Here is a 22,824-nt window from a genome sequence, read left to right on the forward strand (position 1 = left end):
AAAAAATCACAACATGACCAAACCACCGGCTAAGTAAGTGAACACAAGAGGGACAGAGGAAAGCAAAACAAATGTCCATCATGCCAAACTAATATCGAAATATATCACGCAAAACGCCAAGATATAGATAAATATCCCAGTAATTCACTTCCACTCATGAAACAGACATGCCAGTACCAAAAAGAAGCAAAGGTGAGAAAACGGGAATGGGAAATCAAGCGGGAGATGAGAGAAAATTTCAGTTATGCGGGGAGGGAATCAATGTAAGAAGTTTGAGAGTATAGAAGGTGAAGTCATATAGCCCGGGCTAGAGTCGCGGACAACAATATAGCAGCATGTACAAAGAGATGGAATAACAATCAATCTAGCTAACCTCTCCTAGGTCGGCTGAGGTTGAAGATGAACTTGGAATGTATGCTGGTGCTGATGCTGCGGTGCAGGACGGGGTGGGACTCTTCCGTTTGTCTGAACTCCTTGAAGTTGGGAATGGGGATTCCCATGTAAAGTCGGGGTTGAGCCTCGCTGTAGAGGAGGCATCTGCATGAAGGCCGCCTGTGGGGGCGTAGGTCGTCCGGAGTGAATAGGCGACTGTTGGTGCATATGCATATGTGGCATTGACATGGCCTGACCAGGTTGATGTGGCATTTGCTGGGAAATATGTTGACCAGCCTGGTTTTTCATGTGTTGAGCCTGTTGCTGTTGCTGTTGCTGGAGGTGATGGGCTTGGGGCATAGATTGACCAGACATAGATTGACCAGGTCGAGGGAGTGAGTGGCCCTGTGGAGCTAATTGTTGCATTTGACCTTGTTGGTGATATGGTGGCGTCGGACAAGGACGCTTGCTTGGATCGTCATCTCCACTGAGCGCCGCACGCTTGCGAGCCTGGTTCATTTCCGCATTGTCGCCCAAGTTATTTTCCGTGGCCATTGGGTTACCACCTGTAGCGGCGGCAACAGCCGCTGCTGCCGCAATATCGGATTTGCGAGGTCTTCCACGAGGCCGACCGGTACCGGGCTTGGGAGGTCTGTTTGCCTTGGGCATAGGGGGCTTTCGCGGCTTTGGTGGTGGTAACGGTTGGCCCGTTGCAGCTGCCCAGGCAATCTGATCTGCCTTGCGAGGGCGACCACGCTTGCGCTTGAAAGGCAACGGAGTTCCGTCAGGGCCTATGACGGGAGTGAGCTGTGAAGCCGAACCAGGACCCAAAGCTGAACCAGCGGCCATGGGTGTCATATTAGGGTTAAAGGATGCTTGCCCGGGCTGCAATGTCCCTGGCATGGGTAGACCGTTTGCCAAAGCATGGGCAGCAGCTTGAGCAGCTCTAGCAGCTACCTCCTCTTTGCGCGGACGTCCACGTTTGCGTCTTGGAGTGGGAGTTGAAGGGTCACCGGGAGCAGGTTGCGATTGGCCATTAGGCTGAGTAGGAGTAGCAGTTGACCCATCAACACTCTGCGGCACCTGACCCTGGCTTGATTGAGACGGGGCAGCCATCGAATTTCGAGGCTTGGGAGGGGCCTTCTTTTTCGGTGCAGGGCTTTGGTCTTCCATTTTAATAGCCTGGTTTCCTGCAGTGGCCGTTGCAGGTTGCACCAAGGACTGTCGCGCAGCATCTGCCGAGGGTTGTGACGGAGGTTGGTAGTGCTGGAATTGAGGAGCCTGCTGTGTGGCGGTGAATTGAGTCTGAGTTGGCTGTGTGAACTGGACAGACTGCGGAACAAACCCTTGCGGTTGGTACTGATGGAACGGAGACTGAGCATGCTGTGCAAAGGGAGATGGTTGTTGCTGATAGGGGTTTTGTGCCTGACTTTGTTGTTGCAACTTCTGTAATCTTTGCTGCTCCAGAAGCTCTTTCTGCTGTTTCTCTAACCGCTGCTTTTCTGCGCGTTGTTGATGTAGTCTTTGCTGCTCGAGACGTTGTTGTTCCTGACGTTGTTGATTTTGCTGCTGCTGCTGCTGCTCTAAGCGTTGCTGCTCAAGGCGTTTCTGCTGCTCGTGCTTTTGTTGCTGCTCATGTTGCTCTATCTGTTTCTGTTGTTCCAGACGCTGTTGTTCCAGCCGTTGCTGTTGCTCCAGACGCTGCTGTTGCTGTTGTTGTTGCTGCTGGATCTGCTTTTGCTGTTCTATCCGTTGTTGTTGTTGCTGCTGCTGCTGCTGTTGTTGTTGTTGCTGTTGCTGTTGCTGTTGTTGCTGCTGGTATTGTTGCTGTCTCTGTTGCAACTGTTGCTGTTGCTGCTGAGGGGATTGGGGTTGAGATTGAGGTTGCCTCTGTTGGCTCATGGCAAACATTGAGGGACTTGCCATAGACGGGCTGGCAGATGGATAGCCTTCACGTTGGTGGATAGCCGCATGAGGCAGTCTATTTAAAGACTGCTGGGGTGATGAAATGCCCGTAGTATGCTGATGTGTCATGGCGGCAGTGGGAGGACTCATTCCGGAACTCATACCAGGGCTCATTCCAGGCTGCGGTCGCAAGTGCTGCGTGATAGGGTTGTATGCTCCCCTCTGTATATTCTGCAAAGCCATCGGATCAGGATTGCGCGACATCGGGTCAGGTGAAGCTTGTGGCGCAAAATGGCCAGGGAACTGTGCCGCAAAACTGGTGGTGGTGGGATACCCCGCTAAGGGCCCCGTGGAGGTTGGCGCCATTTTACGCAAATCAGGGGATTGCGCTGTCGCAAAACTCTGTTGTGGCTGTGCGCGAAAAATCGGCTTATTGTTTGGGAAGGGACTTCCATGTTGCGGAAGGTTGGGTGCGGCGCCAAGCGATGGAGATGGGATGTGCTGACGTTGAGGACCCAGGGGATGCTGAGGTTGGTTGGAAGGATGAATTTGCTGCTGATGCTGCTGCTGCTGCTGCTGTTGCTGCTGCTGGGAGGGATGGAAGGATTGACCCCCGTATCCCATCATCTTTAATGACGTGGATTCGAATTAGCCGTCAGCGGCAGCGAGATTCGATGGGGGGGGGGTTAGCTTTGTGTTTGTTCACAATACATGCGACCACGGATTGTCAGAGACCGAATGGTGTTCCAAGCCAACGACCCGACTGGTATATAGATCAAGTCTCAAATCCTCTTAGTGGTCGCGTGTTGGCAATCTCACGGGGCTTTGGTCACTGGTGAAGAGAGTCGCGCCGCGTGTTTTGTTGTTTCGGGCGGGCCGAGATATGAGGCCACAAGGCAGTAAGGCAGAAAGGCAGTAAGGCCAAAAGAGAAAGTTTGCCGCTTCCCGAAAGGGTATAGTGGGTACGGCGGACGAGAGCGACCGGTCAGCGCAAGTTGGAAGAAATTGGCCCAACACACACTCGAGGGCGATTCAGGGGGTTGAGGAACCACCAGGGCCAACAGGGCACTCTAGCAGAATCCAAACAGCCCCAGTGTACGCTGGTTTGGAGAAGAAGGTACAAATAAAGATCTGGGGGGTATGGGAAGCCAAAGTGGATGACGGTCTGGGGATCTCGATGGAATTAGGGAAAATAAAATAAAATCCCAAAAAATAAAAAAATTAAAAATGAAAAACGAAAAACGGAAAAAAAAACGAAAAAAAAAAATTAAAATGAAAAAATAAAACGAAATTCGAGAATTTCCCTCCGCATCACGTGAGAGAGGGTCACGCCGAAAGCGGGGTTGATATTATTAATCAGATCTTAACTAAGCAAGTACATGAAAGAACCCCAAAACAATGCCCAACCTATCCGATGCTAAATATCATACCTAGGCAATCAAAGTCATGATCTCCATGATTCTCCAATCTGTTCACCTGTTCATCATTTGATAAAGTTCCAATTCTTAAATAATCCCGTTCCAGCTTCTTGCCCAGCTTGACCCCTTCTTTGTCCTCCACTACCCGAAAATCGGCCAAACACGGTGCGAAAAAAAAAAAATTGAAAAAAGAAAAAGAAAATTTAAAATATTGATTTTTTAAAGAAAAAGACCGTGTTGTAACTTGTTTGGTAAGACCCCACGCAGGGTCTAAATACTCGTAATTGACCCATTTCAGAACCACGCAACGCGATCAATGATAAGATACTAATACATACTAGTAGAGATTATCTGAGTAACAGCGGGGAAAAGAACGTATAAAGAAAACGAGAATCTAACTTGACAAAAGAGAGCAAAAAAGGCGTTCAACACATTAAATGTTAACCAAAGCTCAGTTCCTATTTGGGTCGTACTCAAGTGCTAGCTGCATACACCAATGGAAAAGCAAATCTCATCCAGTGTTAAACATACTAGCATATTTCTTGCATCGCACCTGGTCTAAGAAGCAAAGCAGCCACACTAGCCCAAAAAGCAAAAGGCCATAGGGTCCTGGAGGCTACAGAAAAAGCCGAGCCTAGTACTAGTAGGTATAGAGACTGGGTCCGTAATATTCATGTTCAAGAAGTCAACTGGTGATTGGGTCAACCGATCATGGACAAGTAGTAAACCTTGGAAAACATTGAATATCTACTAGTATCTTCGAGTGTATTCAATGTTGGAATAATAAGTGTAGAGTTTTCCAGCTCAAGCTTGATATCGGCCATAGCAATACTGGATGGAAACGATTGTAGCATGATAGTAGTAGTAGATACGTTCAAAGGGCACGCTAAAAGTGTCCACGGGTGGACTAAAATCTCAAATCTCATACTATGCGTAGAGTCCATTTCCTTCATAACTCAGCCCAACATTTGAAGCCGAGGTAATATCCAGATTCCCTATCATATTACAGAAATGAATCAATTCAATATCTTCAAAAATTGATTACGTAAAAGTAGTAGACTATATTACAATCAAGACCCGAGCTCATCAAGTCAAGTCAAATCGGTTCATGTCATTATCCTCACACCTTGCTCGTGATCTAACGGTCCAAGCCGAGTGGGTTCTCCGCAGTCTGCTGCTTCCCACCAATACTCTGAAATCCATTCGAAATACCCTGTCCGGTGTTCTTGGTCGTGTTGCCTAGACCCTCCGTTGCCCCCGACACAGTTTGTCCAAGGCCCTGTGTGACGCCACCGAGAGTACTACCGAGACCGCCGACCGCGCTTCCTGCTGTGTTGGTGACGCCTCCAACTGTTTTGCCAAGGGTATCGCCTAAGCCGCCGAGGAGACCGCCGTTGTCTTTGCAGAGTGAAAATGGTTAGATTTGGCAGGCGTGTTGGTGATAAGAGTGGTGGAGACTTACTGTTTTGTTCAGACATGTTGCAGGTTGTAGTGAAGATAGATAGTAGGTAAAAAGCAAGCACTTGAGAGGATAATAATTTACAAAGTGCGATTTTCTGTTTGTTGACTACTGTCGGACGTAACCTCTTCTCCTTTTTAAATACTTTTTGGTGACCGATGACGAAAACTTGATCTGAGCCATGATATAATGCGTGCGACTTTTCCCAAGCCACAACTACTTTATTAGATTAAATCCCCGTCAAATGGCTACCAATCGATCGAATGAGATGCGCATCCACTATGTGTCACTCCCCATCAAACCCAATGAAACCGCCTGACGTGAATCTAGTGGGATCCACATTGATCTCATAGTTGTATCCATTCCTGTCTATCCGCTCTGATTATCAAGAGTAGAAGTGACGCTCATGGGAATGGGAGTGACATGTGATCAAATGTTTTTATATGAAGATCTGCGTAGCTGCTGGGTATAAATGCGCAGCTCAGTGGTGTGGCTAGTATACGATGGCAGGTGGCGGTTGAATGATGTCATTGGGTTTTGAACATTTGAATATAATGTTATCTACAAGCACCTACAAGTTTAGTTATGACTTTGGAGTCTCATATAACGAAACGTTTGAACAAACTTTTCCGCTGATATTCTTATAGACTTGCCTTTCCTTGGGATTCATACGGCATCAACACAACCAGAATTCCAGCAGTAAGGAAAAGAGCTCCACTGACATACACTGGGACCGCAGTCTCCAGATTAGCAAACATGGCAATGATGGGTGACATGATGCCAAAAATACGATTTGCAGACGCAGTCAACGCATTTCCAGTGCCACGGTCCTTGGTGAGAAAGATCTCCGGCGTGTATGCGTAAAGTACAGCATACATCAAGCTACTCATGAAGCTGAATGCGCAATTCCATCCCAGCAAGGCATTCGACGTGGACGCAGTAGTTGATGCAAGAAGGAATACGCCAGTTAACGCGGTCGAAGTGGATAGAGCACCCTTTCGTCCGAAACGAGGGAGCTCCACTAGAACGCCGCCAAGGAGGCAGCCCGGAATGCCCACTACGGCGATAATCAACGAGTTGCGGTAGGTGATAGATGTCGATCCATCGCCGTACTCGGCACCACGTTGAGCGGTAATGAATGGGAGGAAGGCATTGTATAGAGGATACCCCAGTCCGATGAACGCCCAGATTACAATAATCATGGTCGTCGAGTACGCCCGCTTTGGGCTGTCGAATAACGCGCGAACGTGCTCGAAGTTCAGCTTCTCCAGTCGTTGACGGACAATGCCTGTCGTGCGAAATCCCCGAGACTGACATTCAAGTTCCTGGCGATCTAATCCATCCAAATTCTCTCGGGTAAGAGATGTTGTCTTTCCATTTCGTCGGGCCACTTCATGAATCACTTTCACCGCATCCTCATTCCGTCCCTTCCCCATCAAGTATTTTGGCGACTCATAGATAGTGAAAAGAAGAAAGCGACTGACAAACATTATCATCGCCAACCCACCCATCGCGATCATGAAATACCTCCAACCCATATTCTTCCCCTTGGTACAACCCTCAGCCTGGGAGCACGTCAAATCACCCAGCAACGGCCACGCAACAAGAGTCGCGACAACCTGCGCAAACGCCCAATCAATTGACAAAACCGTCAACAAGTATTGATGCGATCCTGGTAGAAACTCAAGAAAAATGGCAGAATCGACTGGTAGATTCCCACCAACTCCAACAGACCACAGTGCTGCAAATGTGCAGACTGCAGCGAAATTGGGCGATCCCGCGGCGATCAAGGCGAAGACTGCCGTGATGCCAATGGTGAGGTTGAAGGCCCACGTCCGACCGAAGATATCGCACCCAAAGCCCCAGAATACTGCACCCACGAGCAACCCGATGTTTTGGGCCAGCGTTAGGAAGGCTTCCTTGCTGATTTGGAATTCGTATGCCACCGGTGCAAGAATTAGTGACGTTACAATCGGCCAGAGGTTGTCGCTCGCCCAACCGAAGCCGATGACAATAAACAATTGCCATTGATAGCGACCCATGCCAATTTCTTGGATTGCGCGGTTGAGTGTCTCAGCTTTGGCATTGTAGATGGTTTTCTCATTCTCTTCTGACAAGGGTGTTGCTGCTGTTGTGACCGGGTATTCGGTCGGCCTGAGCTCAGGATCTGCTGATTTGGCCTGATCGGCCATTGGGTGATGTTCAAATGTATTGTTGTTTGGCTCGGATAAGAGGGGGGATTGTGACTTATTTGAGAAGGAGCACTCTGGTGTATAGTAGTATGCATGTAACCTTGGAAGCCCCCGGATCCCGTTCGCAAAAATGTTAAAATACACATCAGATCGAATCAATGTTCCTGACTCCTGTCAAGCTTAGTTGATATTCTTCAATTCTGTCATGACGTGATTATCGGGCGCGTTTCGTCAATCCAGGGTCGCATTCAAATGTTTATGTGGAGATCAACCACCAACTTCCATATGACTCTGAGTCCCAGCAATTTCAACATTCTCAATTCATAGTCTTGGCTGCAGTCAAGAGGAATATTAATACATCAGCTTGATATGTATTATCGCTTTGTATGTATCAAGCCACAGGCCTGCATGGTTGCAGTGTCACAAACCTTGGAACAAAGAATAAGCTGTTGCAAGTAAGTACTGGCTTCGAGACAAAGCTCCCAAAATCCATGGCCATTTGATTCATGCGCAAATTTTGAAAGTAGTATGTCGGTAATTCTGAATTCGAAAGCACTCAATTGTTGAGCCATGGATTGAAGTAAGTATGAAGAAACCAAGAGACTGAAGTTTCTAGAGTTTGAGTTGTATGGTAGAGTAGAATGAACAACATGATATACAAACTTGATTTTTATTGTAATAAACCAAGCCACTCTAAGATGAGTGAAACCGGTCAAAGATAATAACCTAAGTTTTGCAAATGAATCGACTGGGAATGGGAAGGTGGCGGGCATTCCGAGTGACATCCAAGAATTAACGGTATTCAAGCCCGAACTGGGTATACCGAGGAAGCCGAAGCACTAGCCAAAGCGCTGTAAGGGGTCAGACCAGGGTAGAACGAAGTAGGGATGGTAGGAATTGGAATAGATGAGTTGGTGCCAAATGCAGCAGTCAAATCTGATGCCATGGTAGTGGCCGAAGATGCCGAGGAGGGAGTAGCCGAGGATCGTGCAGGAGAAGCGGAGTATCTCGAGGCAGAAGAAGAGTGACTTGAGGGAGAACCACAGTATCCTCCGGGAGTAGGAGAGGATCGGGAGAGACTAGTGAATGATCGCGAAATACTAGCACTTGATCGCGAGAGATTGGCGGCGGATCGCGATGGAGTCGGAGTCGCAGTCACCGTCATAGTTGTAGTGTAAGAGGTATAGTCATCTCCACTTTCCAAGCAAGCCCCGTCACCATACGCATTCTGACACGAATACCACTGAGAATTGCCTTCCTCGGTCCACATGGAAAAGTCCTCAATTGTGATGTCGGTGCAGGGTGCCGTGTCGGCGCATTTCACCACGATAGGACCACGCTGGGTACCATCTAACTCCGTGCCCTTCCAGTTGCTGATTGTGATGTTGCTGAGTTGGACGCCGTCGCCGTCTACGGTGCTCATGCTGCTCCAGGCCTGATCAATGTCAAGGGAGTAGGCGTTGCCGTGGCCTGTGCGTGTTAGTCTTGTTTGGTCTAGTTGTGCGTATGGGTGAGTGTGAAATATCATACCGATGAAGTTTTCAAGGATCAAATTAGAGACTGATCCACTACCGCCGTTGCTCTTGATCATATACATCTGGTTTGAAGACCAGGTATAGATATTGCGATATGTGATATCAGAGATGTTGGTGTCTGTACCCAAGGAGCCCATGGCACAGCCACCACTCCAGTTGCAGTAGATGCTCTCCACCAAGATATTCTGGGCCGGGGACTGAATTTTAGAGTTGTTGTTAGTATATTTCGAGCTTTAGGAGCTGCAAAACGGAATGCTTACCTTGACAGTGACACATTCATCCTTGTTGGTAACCTCGACCTATTGTGAGAAGTTAGCAAATGAAGAGCCTGAAGTGAGAAATATTGATGGGGCGCACATCATGAATCCACATGTTAGTAGACCAGACATCAATACCATCTAGTCCACCCTCATTTCCACCACGAATGATCATATTGTAAACCTCGCCATTTTCACAAGTGTCAAGGGAGAAATGGAATGAAGGCGAGTCAACGAGGGCAAGATCGTGAACCGAAAAGTCGGAAACGTCGTAAAGACGCAAGATGCGAGCACCGGTGATGTCGCCATCCGCATGGAATACATATCCGAAACCCTGTACAGCACCCTTTGAGGTGGAGCTCAATAACTCAAAATCGGTAGTATGCTCGATGTAAATCATGTTTCCCCCGTCGGTCCCAGTCCGGTAGAGTATTCCATCAATATTGATCGCGCAGCTGCTACCTCCGGTCAAATCGACCCATGTCTCAAGAGCATAGTCACCGGGCGGGATATAGACAACGCCACCATCCTTGCACTCGTCCCAAGCCGAACTAATCGCCGGTCCAATATCGGTCGAGTTGTCGGCTACACCACCGTAGTCGAGGACACTGCAGATTTTGTTGTCGGCCTTGGTAGCGTAGGAAGTTGTAGGGCCCACAGAGCCAGAGAGCTGTGCACTGATGAGCAATGGCGCCAGGCCTATTGCGAGGAAAGTGGACAGCATATTGAAAAGAAGAAAATGAATGTGAAAGATTGGAAAGATTGGAAAGATTGGAAAGATTGGAAAAAATGGAAAGAAAAAGCAGAAAGAAATGAATGAATAAAGAAAGTGCCTATTGAGAGATGAAATAATAGGAGGGAGGAGATAGCAGATTTTAATACAAAATGGTCCCTTTGAGCACGAACAACAATAATAGACTGGCAGCACGAGTCAGACCTCAACCCGATCGACAGACATAGGATAGTATCCTCCTCGTCTGGGAATTTTGCAATCGAGTCATGAAACCTCCTATATCTCGTTGTCAGGTTTGCCGAGAGCCAAGACGGTATATTTTACCAAACTTGTCCCACCTTAAGCCCCACAAGATCCATGAGTGTCGAAGAAGCTTGCCGGGATGAACTAAAAAGCCATTTAAAGCTATGGTGGGATGCACGTTCAGGTGCCAATCCTGGAGTCGGATACCGCCCAAACAGGAGAATTACGTATACGACCACGCATAAATTAAGATTAGAGGGTTAAAGGGGATCCGAAACGGTTTGATAACAAGCGATTGGCCAAGTTGGAGCCATTAATATCATTGATTTCATGGCGCCACGGCACTAGTGACTAGACCCGTCAACGGTTCGTCCTGCGGGGCGCTTAGCCCATGCCCATCTTTGACCCCTTACTGTGCCGTGTTTCTTGACAGAAATTAAGTTTGATATTGATTAAGGTGGATTGATGAAAATTCCAGCAGAAGAAGACATACCAAGTACTATATTTTGCTGAACCAGCGAAAAGCGAATAATGGCCGCACTGCTTGACAGGTGCGTTGTATCACTGCCACGGTGGATCGAGCACAACCTTTAATTTTGATGACAACGTCAGCATTTGTTGATCCAAATGCTACCGGCAGTTCTTCCAAGGCTTGACGATCTTTTTTTTTTGACGCGGGTGGGGTAGCAAAGAGCCGAGACTAGTACACAGCCACTGGAGTAAAGAGGCTGCGCAATGCTCCCAAGGAACTACTACAATTCCGGCTTAATACACATAGTTCATAAGTTCCGAATACCTACACGATCAATGACACGGTAGCACGTGAGTACCACGAGTGCACAGCAAATTCTCAAAATAATATGAAATTGTATCTCTGAAGCTGAAAAGATCTAGCTAAAGTCTTGGACAGCCAATTGTGAAGCCGGAATAAGAAGCGGCATTCAGTTTTTCTTCACCGAGCACATCTCAACAGCCACAGCCCATGCCATGTTATCTGCCTTCTTCGATACAATCCTCCATCAACCACAATATTTGGAATTGGTCAATTCCTTAGATCATGAGACGCTCGACGGCGATCTTGAGAGTGCGGATCTGGTTGGTCAACTCGGAAGCCTCGTTGGTGGTGATCGAGCAAGCAATCACGGGGCGAGAGACACCAGTGGCACGGCCAAGAGCCATCTTGCTGGGAACGTAGACGTAGGGGACGTTCTTGTCCTCAGCGAGGAGGGGCAGGTGGAGAACGATAGCCAGGGGGGAGGCATCGGCAGCGAGAATGACAATCTCTGGAGAAGCACGTTAGAACAGTGTTCCGGGGTGAATGGAACGGGGAGTTTTTTTTTTTTTCTTACCGGAGGTTCCGCGGTTGAGGGTCTTGGTGGCCTCGTTAGCACCCTTCTTCAGCTGGCCTGGTGAAAATATTAGTGTTGGTCTCCAGTCAAGACGGGTGGTTGGAACTTACGGTAGTGGGAAGCCTGCTGGACAAGGTCGAGAATGGACTGAGTCATGGTCTCATCGGCGATGGGCCAGGCTGCGTTGGTATCTTCGGCCATTGTTGTGGAGAGAATTCAAATCCAAATCTTTTGAGATATGGGCTCACGCAAAGGATCACTGCCTTTTGTATTAAGGGAATGAGATTGAAGGTATTGGGGGTGGGTTGGAGAAATGCGATGGAAAATTTCTGGAAATGGAAGAAATCGGGAACACACCGCCTTTGAAAGGGTCACGTGCGATAAAAGCAAAATCTCAAATTTAGAAATGCTATCGATCACGTGGAGCTCACCGCTTTTTGTCATTTGATGGCCTGGTCATCATGATTCATGGCCGCAGGTTAGTAGTCACGTGGACAACCGCCTACAACTAGTACCTGGCTCACTAATGACTGTTTCCCCCAACCGTTTCATAGATGTCTTCTGTCAAGGTCGACACCTGAGGACATTCACAAGTATACTCAATCAACTCAAACTACATTTGGCAGTCCCTGACTGAAAATGAAGTGAAAGTTTTGTTCAGACATGGTATTCGTTATGTATTCGAGGTAATCTGGCTTTAGGTATATATGCAATGTGTTTGCTCACTTGCCTGGGTCTGATCAAGTATGTAACATTGAAGTGCTATGTACTAGTAATCTTATTCCACCTTTGAAAAAAATTGATAAACCCCCCAAATGCTTTATCTGTGATATCTTAAAGAGCATTGGCAGCCACAGTAGTGCTGGCCAATCTGGAACGAGCACGAAGCTCCGGGCCGAACTTATACAACACAAATGGAATGAAGGTCAACAGCGTAGCAACGAGAGCCAACAGAAGACCAGCATATTGGCTACCCAAGTTCTCGAAGAACTGAGTGGCGAACAGCGGGGAAACAGCACCAAGGGTGTTGCGCATGAAACCCTGACCAGCGATAGCAGAAGATGAGTTTTCACCGTAGCAGTCGGAAGTATAGCTGTAACAGGATTCGAAGATGAAGAATATTCCGATTCCGATCAGAGCCAGACCGATAACTGGACCAACCCAGCTGAGTTGAGCATACTGTGTGAAGCTGTATATAAAAAGACCGATAGGAAGCCAGACAGCACCACACATGGCACCGTACAAACGGGCTTCAGGATTAACTTCCCGTGAAGGATCGGCAACAAGAGACTTGTATTTATTGATCTGGAAAAAGTTCATACCAAAGCCTATAGTGGTACCGATGCAGAGGGCGATGTAGGGGAGACCAGATACACCCTCACCCCAGCCACGCTTATCGGCGAAAGTGATAGGGATGACAGACAAGAAGAGGAAAGTCAGAAACCAGGCAAAACTTATCCATAGACCGAAGGCAAAGACGACAGGCTCAGTGAAAAGCATGCGAATAGCCTTGACGGAAGAGTTGTGCAACATCTCCTTGATACCCGGGGCCTCAAGGTCGTTGTGGGTGACGAAGCGCTCATCTCCAGTGTTCTTCCGGAGCATCTTGGCTCGCTTAGCCAGAGTCACACCACCACGCGTCTCGCACAGAAAAATGGCAATAACAATGCCCAGAGGAATGTTTGCCAGACCTTGGATACCTTCAACCCATCTCCATCCAAGAGCTTGATCGATAAAGCCGGCATAGATCGGGGCGGCAACCGTACCGAAAATCGCGATGAAAGAGAAAGAGGCCATTGGAATGGCACGGTGAGCAGGGGTGTACATGTCGCCGAATGTGCCACCAACAAGAATGGTTCCAACACATCCAAAGAGACCGAGCAGGGCACGGCAAACCAGGATGGTGGCAATATTTTTCCCGAGAGACAAGCCGATAAACATGAGTGCAAAGCAGACATAACTGCCAACGTAGATGACTCTTCGTCCAGCTAGCTCACAAAACGGAGCCAAGAAGAGAGGGGCAAGGGCGCATGTGAAGTTGAAAGCGAACAGACCCAGTTCACCAACCTCAGTAGAAACCCCAAGCTCTTCGACCATGCCTGTAATACCTGAGCTGTAGGCAGTTGTTGCTAGACCAATGAAAAGGGTCATCATGCAAAGAAGGAAGCTAATGAATGCCTTCCTTTTCCCACTCCAATTGAAAGGATTTTGTTTATCACCCTCCATAAACTCAAGCACCATAAAATTCCCTCCATTGTGCTCTATTTTCCTTGTCACTGTAAGAGGTAGGTCGAAGTCAACCTCTTGCAAAAGTCGATTATCGAATTCCGGTGATTGTACATCGTGAAGTTGATCGCGGTGTGTTCCTCCAACAATCCACCCTTTTTGGTTTTCGCTAGGGATCTCATCGTGTGTAGCAGTCATCTCTGGCGTGGGAATGTTTTCGTCATGAGAAGAAGAGACCGGCTGCTGCTGTTTTGACTTCATGATCAAAACCTAGCCTTGAATAAAGGATAAAAATATAAAGTAATGTTTTTTATGTTGGAAAGCAATGAGAACTCGGAGGAAACAAGACAGAATATAAGCAGTTTATTTCCAGGGGACGGTACTTCGTCATCCGCAAAACTCCGGGTTTGGCAAGTATGGGGCTGTGGGCCTTCAACAACAAAGCGTGGGGGGTTTTGGCTTAGCCGTGGCCCATGTTGCCTTTGAATGTTCCCTGTTCTCAGATCCTTCAAATTTTCAATGGCCTAATTTGACTTTAGCCAAGGTCTCCATACGTACTCCATACATACTCCATATATTGGGGAATTGATTTTTTTGGACCGCTATTTAGTATGATATACAAGCTTACAATCTAGTATGTATTGTGGGGGGTAATTCGTCCGTGTATATGTAGTGGGCTTCTGGCCAATTTACTACTAATTGTTGAGCTGTCACAAAGAAGACCTACCTCTCTGACCTTTAGTATGTACTGCATACGATATTCAAATACACTGCAAGTCATCTATTCACTAGTATGAGTGACGACACGCCGGGGTCTTAGAACCCTGTGCTGGCATGCCATACGCACGGAAGAGTAACTTGTTTTTTGAGACCATACAATTAGAAGTCCATGGTTACAACAGCCTTCACTCGTATGAAAACTGTGGACCCCGAAAATGAAGGACGAATTGTAGGCAGGAATAAGAACGCCACGTAGCCAATGTATCGACAGTTTCGGACGAGGCCCGCGTTGGAGCAGTTGGGGTGGATTTTGATAACACCGAGGAGAGACCGATGACTTCCCGATCCTACTCTCTCCGAGCCGACTTGGCGTGCCTTTCGGCCAGGCCCCGCCCGCCGAAAGGTCGGCATGCCGTGAAGAGTACATACTATACAGTTTCTTTCGGTCCGGCTGCAAATCTGAACATGTAACCCACAATTTGATTTAGTAGAAATTTTGATAGGGGTTAATTGTTCAAAATTGCTTTTAAATTCGAAATAAGGGTTTCCAAGAGATAGGCAAGAACCACTCGTCGCCCTGAAATGGTCCAGAGCTATTCCCCGTTAGGTTGACCGAGTTGATCGTCCGGTCGGTAGATCCTCGGAGACCCACATATACTGCCTCGAATGACGAACGATGTAATTTAGTTCCTAGCAATAACAACAAATTGAATTCGTGAGATCCGCTTCAAGTAAACCGTGGTGCTCTCCGGTTTCACCCTCATGACCCTGTCTCTCGAATTCGTGTGAAATCAATGCATGCAAAATGCCCAACAGGGGTAAATATCTCATGATCGTCGCTTCGCAGTTAAACGATCTTCCCTTGTCTGGTGTATGAGAGGCATTTTCAAACGCTCTGACCTCATTGCCCCTTTCTCACTGTCGTATATACGGAAAAGAGTGGTATCCGTAAATCGAGCCGGTCCAACAAGTCGAAAAATTTCAATGCCCAAGAAGCAAAACTTTCAAGGTTGCGGATCTTGCCAGAGATGGCAATTGAATAATGAACTTGAAGTGAAAAACGGTGTTATTCATGTGGACCTGAGAGATTTTTCTTACACTCGGATTGGGAGAAGTCCCAAGGTTCCAAAAACTGGGGCCGAGGAGTTCCCGATGGTTCTATCAGACATTGGGATGGGTGAGCCACCTGCAAATTCGACCTCTGGACCGGTCTGATTTTTACTACACATAGTCCATGCACATAACTAATGATCCAAAACTTTGCACCAAAAACTTCAAAAGATGTAAATAGACTACCTGTGTTCAATATACTACGTGACTCACGTGTATACGCAGGTAAAATTTACGGCTTAATACGTTATTACATTAGTCTTTCATCTGCAACAGATGTTTGGTGAGCAAGTCTTATCTGACTCAAAAAGATCAAAAAGTGAACAGAGTCCGTACAGAGCACTCCGTTGCAGCTAAGTGATTGCATTGCGACAAGAGAGCCTAGTGTCCACCGACGCCAAGCCGAGAATCTGGAGATGACACTAGCGGCTTTAACAGACCCTGGCCCACTCTTTACCGGGGGAGGGTCTGAGAGCGCCATCTGCGAGATCCACCATACTAAACTTCCTTTACCCACCCCACATCATTTCTCATTGAGGTGGCTAACTTTCAACAAGGGCACACTTGGCAAGCCCAAGTTGTGAAAGTGCTGTTGGCAACAATATCAACGTGACAACGAGACCGTTCCATTGCACGCGCAACAACCACGGTCGGCCCAAGAGTCCAAGACTGACAAACATCCATTTCGCATCCTTCGACATTACTTGGCAGCATTTCTTGATAGGCATCACTATAGGTCCTTTTTATCAGTGACTTGTCATCTTACTGGCCTCACTGCTCCAGCAACATAAAGTTCGATCCGGCTCAAATCCTCCATTACAAGCGGGAGACGAACACTCCCGAGCCCCGACGGGCTCCGTCATAAGCGCATCGGGACAGCACGAATCAGCGGGCAGGCATTTGGTCATGACCCCACACCAACGCTTGACTCGAAGATGTCCCCTCTCGGTATGGTCTAGGTATCGTACCTTTCATCTTGTGGCCCAGCTTGATGATTTCGCTTTTGCTGACGGTCTAATTAACGCGATAGGTGCCAACTACGATACCAGTCTGACCTTTGCTAAGGAGGTTTCATTTCTTATCTTTGTGACTCGGCAGATAGCGGTCAACATGAGAATGGCGGTCAGCTCCAGAGCATCCGCGGCCTAGTTTTGCCCCATACCTCCCACTCTGCTTGGGGTTCAGGTTTTGTTGTTCGTTTTTTTTTTGTGTTAAATTGATTCGTGTTATTTTTGTCACATGATACCCCGCACGCCGCGCAAGCCTAGTATTATATGTTTACTACCTGGTGTTAAGTTCATATATTTTATGCCTTTATTCCACTTCTGAGTCTGCTGCTGCGCTATCGCACTTGCTACATGTGAGCTTGTCCACTGGGATGTCTCCGAATTCGCTTGCGGAGAGCGATGTCCCAAGGACTGATATGAGTCCGCCAACGACACAGGAAAATACTCAAGGAGTGGAGGATACGAGTCAATATGCCAAGTTTTCGACGATATTATTGATCTCCATTGTGCTGTGCTTGGCAACTTTGTGCGTAGCAGTGGATAATACGATAATTTCAACCGCTGTTCCCCGGATCACCAAGCAGTTTCACAGTATTGATGATGTGGGCTGGTATGCATCGTATGTTTGCCATCGTCCGTGAATTTTGAACTAGCAAATGAAACCAAGGGGAAAGAAACATTAACAACCCTCCTAACAGAATATACCCCTTGACCTCCTGCGCGTTCCAACCTACATACGGCAAGATCTACACGATCTTCTCCAGCAAACGCGTTTTCCTGTCAGCGTTGCTGATCTTTGAGATTGGAAGCGTTTTTTGTGCCACTGCACTCAATTCTTATTTTTTCATTCTCGGACGGGCCTTCGCCGGTATAGGTTCAGCTGGAATACAAGCGGGCACTACACTCATTCTTGCTGACAGTGTTCCCCTACGCCAGCGACCGACGTGGAACAGCATTATTGGCAGCATGTTTGCAGTCGGCAGCGTAGCCGGACCCTTGTTGGTAAATGCATACCCATTCTACCAAATGTTGTATTACTTTACAGATTTTAACTAATAGGATAGGGGGGAGTATTCTCAGATAGATCCACATGGCGATGGTGTTTCTATATAAATCTTCCCATTGGTGGCGCGGTTATGATTTTTATCCTCTTCTTCTATGGCGGTAGGGATCGTGGCAAGAGAGCATCTGAACCAATCGGATTTTGGAGCCAGATCGCACGCTTTGACTTGGGTGGTACAGTCACCTTCATGTCAGTAACGATCTGTCTCCTTTTGGCACTCTCATGGGGTGGGACAACATATGCATGGGGCAATATCCGCATCTTAGCCTTGCTAGCCCTCGCTGGCCTTCTTTTTTGTTTATTCATCGGTATTGAATACTTGATGAAAGACCACGCCATTATTCCTTTACGTCTACTACGCAAGCGAAGTATAGGCGCAGCCATATTATTTGGTATATGTCTTGGAGGAGTGTTTTTTGTAGGTTACTATCCTATCTCATCCGAGTGAACGCCAACCTGAATCTGGCTGATCATGATATTCGCAGGTCAATGTCTATTACATACGTGAGTACATAAGTTATTTTGATGGAAATCTGGTCATAATCTAATATAGATCTCAGCACTGTGGTTCCAAATTGTCAATGGCGTCTCGGCTGTGGATTCCGCCATACTTTTCATCCCATTCATGCTGAGTGTCGTTGGAGGATTCATGTTTGCAGGCTTTGGAACAGCTGCAACGGGATATTACACACCTTTTGTTTATGCCGGATCAATTCTCATGTCGATAGGCACTGGCCTCTTGATGACCGTTCGGCCCCATAGCACCTCGCGAGCGAAGTGGATTGGATTGCAGATCTTGTGCGGAGTCGGTATAGGCCTAGGAGAAGAGCAGGGATTATACATGGTACAGACGACGCTCCCCGAAAAGGATGTTGCAACTGGTATCGGCCTCATCCTGTTCGCTCAGACGTTTGGTGGAGCTCTCTTCGTGTCAGTTGCACAGGCAGTCTTTCTGGAAAACATCAGCAAGGCATTGAGAACGTTGGCCCCGGATCTAAATCCCAAGTCCGTTTTGGACGGCGAAACGTCAGGCTCGTCATCAGAATTGAGGTCAGTTTATGGCGTCGCCATTAGGGACGCGCTACGTGTTGGGCTTATACTAGCAACGGTATCGAGTCTTGGCGCTTTTATGTACGATTGGAAAACTCTCAAGACTGAGCGGGACGATGGAGATAGCGAAGGCAGAAGTGAACATGAGCTGGAAGATTTAGCCGAAGTTGGAACTGAGAATAAGGCGAAGTAGGAATATTTGAACGCGATTGACTTTGTCTGCCCAGGTGGATGTTCTCTTTAGTCCACTTTTTGCTGCGATTGGCCAGACAGACTGTGTTCATTTGCCGCAATCAGGAGATCTTTGTGTTGTACATGAGGACGCGAAAGAATTAGATAATCCATACTACTAATCCTGTAATTTACTTAGAATCTCCAAGTTAAGTAATACACGTCATAGAGTAAATGACATCAAGCCACGTGGGGCTCTATGGGGTCTACATATCCTTATAAGGCCAGATTTTGAAGCCCAGGAAGATTGCACCTCTTGAACAATGCATTTAGCATTTTCGATTACAAGCCCAAATTATTGATATCATATCTTTGTATTGATGGAGTGTGGGAAATTGAGTTCAAATGTTGCTTCTGGAAAACGAGATCGAAAATGACATCATCACCGGAAAAGCGGCACCCCACGTTTTCACTTGGCGATCAGACCACTTTTAATAGCATCAAGCCATATGCGGAGAAAGTTTACGAATAAGCTTGTTCATTATCAATAATACATACTTGCTCTGAACCTTGGAACTCCCCACAACCGTCACTATGATGCAACTTCAACCTTGGGAAGTTCCAAGTCCATAGAAGCTCACCTGAAGCTTCCACTGAGGGTTTAAATAGCATGCCAAGACCATCCTCCAAGTCAAGCTTTCTTTGTTTTGCATTCATAAAGCTTTTTTCTTTTGGGTTGCCATTCTTAGAAAATTGTTACTCTTGCATTGATTACTGCAAAATCTCTCAAATCCTTTTCCAGTTCAGTACAAAGGTTATACAGCCCGCCCACCATGTCGACCAAAAATCAACATAGCCACCACCTGCATCAGTATGCCCTCCTGAAGCCCTTTCAAAGCCCCGAGGTCGCTGCTAATATTCTCATAGCCTTGGAAGTTGGATGCCGGCCGATCATGAAGCTCACAGAGAATGGCTGGGTGGAGTGATTAAGCACGTTGACAAAAATGAAAAAGAGTTGCACCCAGTCCTAAAAGAATTTCAAGATCTGATCGAAAACAACACGCGGGTATACATGCTTATCGAAGGAATGTTTGAGGAAGTCCCAAAGAAGAAGCCCTACAGCCAAGATCCAACTGGCCACCCCGAAATTCGAGACTACAAGCATTTCCTCCAGGTTCTCAACCATATCCTCACCACTGCCCCTTCGTGGACCGACAAAGCTCACCGTGTCGGTCTGGTCGGTTTACCCATTAATGCAGTCCTAGACTGGCCAATGGGCACACCCAGTGGTTACGCCGCATTCCTCGACACAGAGATCAATGCCATGCTCAAAAAGATTCTCGATGTCTGGGGTGAATTCTTGCGTTCGCCTGAATCGGCCTATGTTCTGAACTCTACATCAAATGGCTGGTTCGGCAAGACCGGCCACCAAGATTTGACTACCGTCGCGAAGATTGGTCCAACGGCAACTAAAACCCTCGAGTTCCACGAGATGTTCCACTGTGACCCCTCTGCCCCGAATTATGGCTACAAGTCATGGGATGACTTCTTCACCCGTCTTTTCCGAGATGGAATGCGTCCAGTTGCGGAACCAGACAACAATAAAGTTCTTGCTAATGCGTGTGAGTCGAGACCATTCCGGCTCGCGCACAATGTCAAGGCCCGGGATAGGTTCTGGATCAAGAGTCAGCCTTACTCGGTGCTGGACATGTTGAATCATGATCAGTATGCTCAGCAATTTGTTGGTGGAACGGTATACCAAGCATTCTTGAGTGCGTTGAGTTATCATCGCTGGCACACTCCAGTTTCTGGAAAGATTGTGAAAGCATTCGTTGCAGACGGCGCATATTACTCTGAGCCATTGTTTGAGGGCGTGGGGAATCCACTGCCTCATGCACAAGATATCGATATCGCCGGCCAGGTCACCTCGCAAGGATATATTACTTCGATTGCTACTAGGGCTATCATCTTCATTGAGGCCGATGAACCGGCCATTGGCCTAATGGCATTCATTGGTGTAGGCATGGCCGAGGTTTCTACTTGTGATATCACCGTCAAGGAAGGTCAGCATATTAACAAGGGAGATGAAATTGGTATGTTCCACTTTGGTGGATCAACCCATTGTCTTCTTTTCCGGAAGGGTGTTGACGTATCCGGATTCCCTGAACCTGGAATGGAGGAGAATATGCCAGTCCGGAGCCGACTCGCTGTTGTTGCATAATTTTAAACGTTGAAAGCACATGCGATATTTGATACATTTGAACAGTGATCGCTGTCAGTTTTCGATGCATGTGTATGAATACAGTCCGCGTCTCATCTGCAGTGTACACATATACTATGTACATACTACTCAGTATTTCTAAGGCTGGAAGCATCGAATGCACTGCATGCACCTACAAATATTCCCAAAATTGAAAACAACATGGGGCTGATCATCAACTCATTTGTAGCATGTAAATATGCCCCCCACATGCAGTGTAAAGTTTGTAATTTCCAGATGTTCGGACATGTTCGGGGTGTCAATAGATAAGCGATGAGAATGCTGAGGAGCCATGTGGGAAAATGGAGTGGGGAATTTAATATCAATCTTTAATCTCCACGTTGGTGAAAAAAAGGGATATGAGAATTTGGTGGAATGAAGGAGGAAAGCGATAGAGAGCTAGACGACACTGGTAACCATTGAGATGAGATAATCTATAGTTCGTGGGTCGGGAGATTCCGTCAGTCCTAGAGAAAAAAAAATAAAAAAAAAATAAAAAAATAAGGCCAATCTTCAACTGTGAAACATCTGCTCATGCTTTGTGGGGGAAGCTTGAACCAGTCAGTTCTCTCCAGCCTTCAAGGGGTTGAGTCCACATATTACCACCAAATTCCACCCGCTCAAGGTGCCCTCGGCTTTCAATGTTTCAACACAAAGACCGACGACAAGGGTCTTATTATCTGATAAGGCCACTGTCTCTCAGTATAGCCTCGGGGATTGCCTAGTCAGAATTATAAACAGGGCGGAAAGAAAAGACGTCAAAAATACGTGATTTCCGTCCGAGAAGCAAGGAATACTTGGCCCTGCCATTTCCACATCAGGAATTTTCACTACAGCATAATTCTCACAGTTCAAGATTAGCTGTGGAATACCATCGTGTTTCAAGATTGAAGATAAAGTGCAAAGGCCCCCCCCACTTGGGTTCAAAAGAGTCGGAATTTGGAAAGACCCATTGCGGCCCGCAAGAACCAAAAGCAAAGACTAAAGCTCCCAAGGGTTAGACCAGGCAACTTGCTACATATGAGATATGCGTCATAAAATGCAGTGCGACAAATAGGGGGCATATTTGATTGGTTGGCCATTCGTCCGATCCTTCATTTCATTGAGAATGTTGCAAGGGGTTGGCCGGGCAGGATAGTCATCTTAGCTCAGCCGCATACTTAAGATCTCCCCAATGCCTTGCCTGGTGACGATCCGTGTTACTCTCGGAATTATCCTCCCACCTAGATTATCAGATGGACACCCTCGATCCAGTTGAGGGTGTTTTGAAGACACTTTTCAGACCTGTAGGAAATTGGCGATGATGCGCCATTTCCCAACTGGTTTTATTTCCAGTCGGGAGAAAGAAGATCTGGTGATGCAACTACCGATCATACCAGAGCATGGACAAGCTGTAAGGAACTGTGTCAGCATTTTGGAATGGAGCAAACCAAGCAGAACTGAGCTAAAATCCCACGCGTTTTAGACCATCATGTGGATTGGGGTGGCGCTCTCGTGTACGTTTGTCGCTATCCGCACACACGCCCAGTACCGAAATAGCAGGCAACTTTTTATAAACGACTACTGCATATTCTTTGCTCTGCTCTGTCATCTGGCCACGGCAATTGTGTACCAGGTCGCTATGTCGCCCATGTATTATGTGCTCGGCGTCCGTGCAGGTCTGTGGCCGATAGGACCAACCTTCATGGAGAAAGGCGCCTTCTTTCTCAAACTTCAATATGCGGCAGACATCCTTCTGTGGACAACGCTATGGT

The 22,824-nt window shown here is 47.2% G+C and overlaps 8 protein-coding genes across 8 annotated transcripts; 2 read left to right on the forward strand and 6 right to left on the reverse strand.

The window, feature by feature from the left end:
* Positions 1-378: 378 nt before the first annotated feature.
* On the reverse strand, positions 379-2,904 carry N7466_005319 (uncharacterized protein; the record flags this gene model as incomplete). Its single annotated transcript, XM_057164716.1, has 1 exon — positions 379-2,904. One exon carries the CDS (start codon positions 2,902-2,904, stop codon positions 379-381), a length of 2,526 nt encoding a protein of 841 aa, XP_057023397.1.
* Positions 2,905-4,833: 1,929 nt separating this feature from the next.
* Positions 4,834-5,173, reverse strand: N7466_005320 (uncharacterized protein; the record flags this gene model as incomplete). The annotated part of the gene is made up of 2 exons (XM_057164717.1): positions 4,834-5,093; positions 5,158-5,173. 2 exons carry the CDS (start codon positions 5,171-5,173, stop codon positions 4,834-4,836), a joined length of 276 nt encoding a protein of 91 aa, XP_057023398.1.
* Positions 5,174-5,795: 622 nt separating this feature from the next.
* On the reverse strand, positions 5,796-7,346 carry N7466_005321 (putative sugar transporter; the record flags this gene model as incomplete). Its single annotated transcript, XM_057164718.1, has 1 exon — positions 5,796-7,346. The coding sequence occupies one exon, from the start codon at positions 7,344-7,346 to the stop codon at positions 5,796-5,798; it is 1,551 nt and encodes a 516-aa protein (XP_057023399.1).
* Positions 7,347-8,148: 802 nt separating this feature from the next.
* N7466_005322 (uncharacterized protein) lies at positions 8,149-9,862 on the reverse strand (the record flags this gene model as incomplete). Its single annotated transcript, XM_057164719.1, has 4 exons — positions 8,149-8,816; positions 8,877-9,078; positions 9,142-9,180; positions 9,239-9,862. 4 exons carry the CDS (start codon positions 9,860-9,862, stop codon positions 8,149-8,151), a joined length of 1,533 nt encoding a protein of 510 aa, XP_057023400.1.
* A 1,302-nt stretch (positions 9,863-11,164) lies between these two features.
* On the reverse strand, positions 11,165-11,664 carry N7466_005323 (SNU13 family protein; the record flags this gene model as incomplete). Its single annotated transcript, XM_057164720.1, has 3 exons — positions 11,165-11,397; positions 11,464-11,520; positions 11,574-11,664. The coding sequence occupies 3 exons, from the start codon at positions 11,662-11,664 to the stop codon at positions 11,165-11,167; spliced, it is 381 nt and encodes a 126-aa protein (XP_057023401.1).
* Positions 11,665-12,297: 633 nt separating this feature from the next.
* N7466_005324 (uncharacterized protein) lies at positions 12,298-13,950 on the reverse strand (the record flags this gene model as incomplete). Its single annotated transcript, XM_057164721.1, has 1 exon — positions 12,298-13,950. The coding sequence occupies one exon, from the start codon at positions 13,948-13,950 to the stop codon at positions 12,298-12,300; it is 1,653 nt and encodes a 550-aa protein (XP_057023402.1).
* Positions 13,951-16,897: 2,947 nt separating this feature from the next.
* N7466_005325 (MDR family MFS transporter) lies at positions 16,898-18,832 on the forward strand (the record flags this gene model as incomplete). The annotated part of the gene is made up of 5 exons (XM_057164722.1): positions 16,898-17,145; positions 17,225-17,528; positions 17,591-18,007; positions 18,075-18,093; positions 18,150-18,832. 5 exons carry the CDS (start codon positions 16,898-16,900, stop codon positions 18,830-18,832), a joined length of 1,671 nt encoding a protein of 556 aa, XP_057023403.1.
* Positions 18,833-19,643: 811 nt separating this feature from the next.
* N7466_005326 (uncharacterized protein) lies at positions 19,644-21,031 on the forward strand (the record flags this gene model as incomplete). Its single annotated transcript, XM_057164723.1, has 2 exons — positions 19,644-19,681; positions 19,738-21,031. 2 exons carry the CDS (start codon positions 19,644-19,646, stop codon positions 21,029-21,031), a joined length of 1,332 nt encoding a protein of 443 aa, XP_057023404.1.
* Between the last annotated feature and the right edge of the window lie 1,793 nt (positions 21,032-22,824).

This window comes from Penicillium verhagenii, assembly GCF_028828195.1.
Source record: "Penicillium verhagenii strain IBT 33310 chromosome Unknown utg000005l_segment0_segment0, whole genome shotgun sequence".
Classification (NCBI taxonomy): domain Eukaryota; kingdom Fungi; phylum Ascomycota; class Eurotiomycetes; order Eurotiales; family Aspergillaceae; genus Penicillium; species Penicillium verhagenii.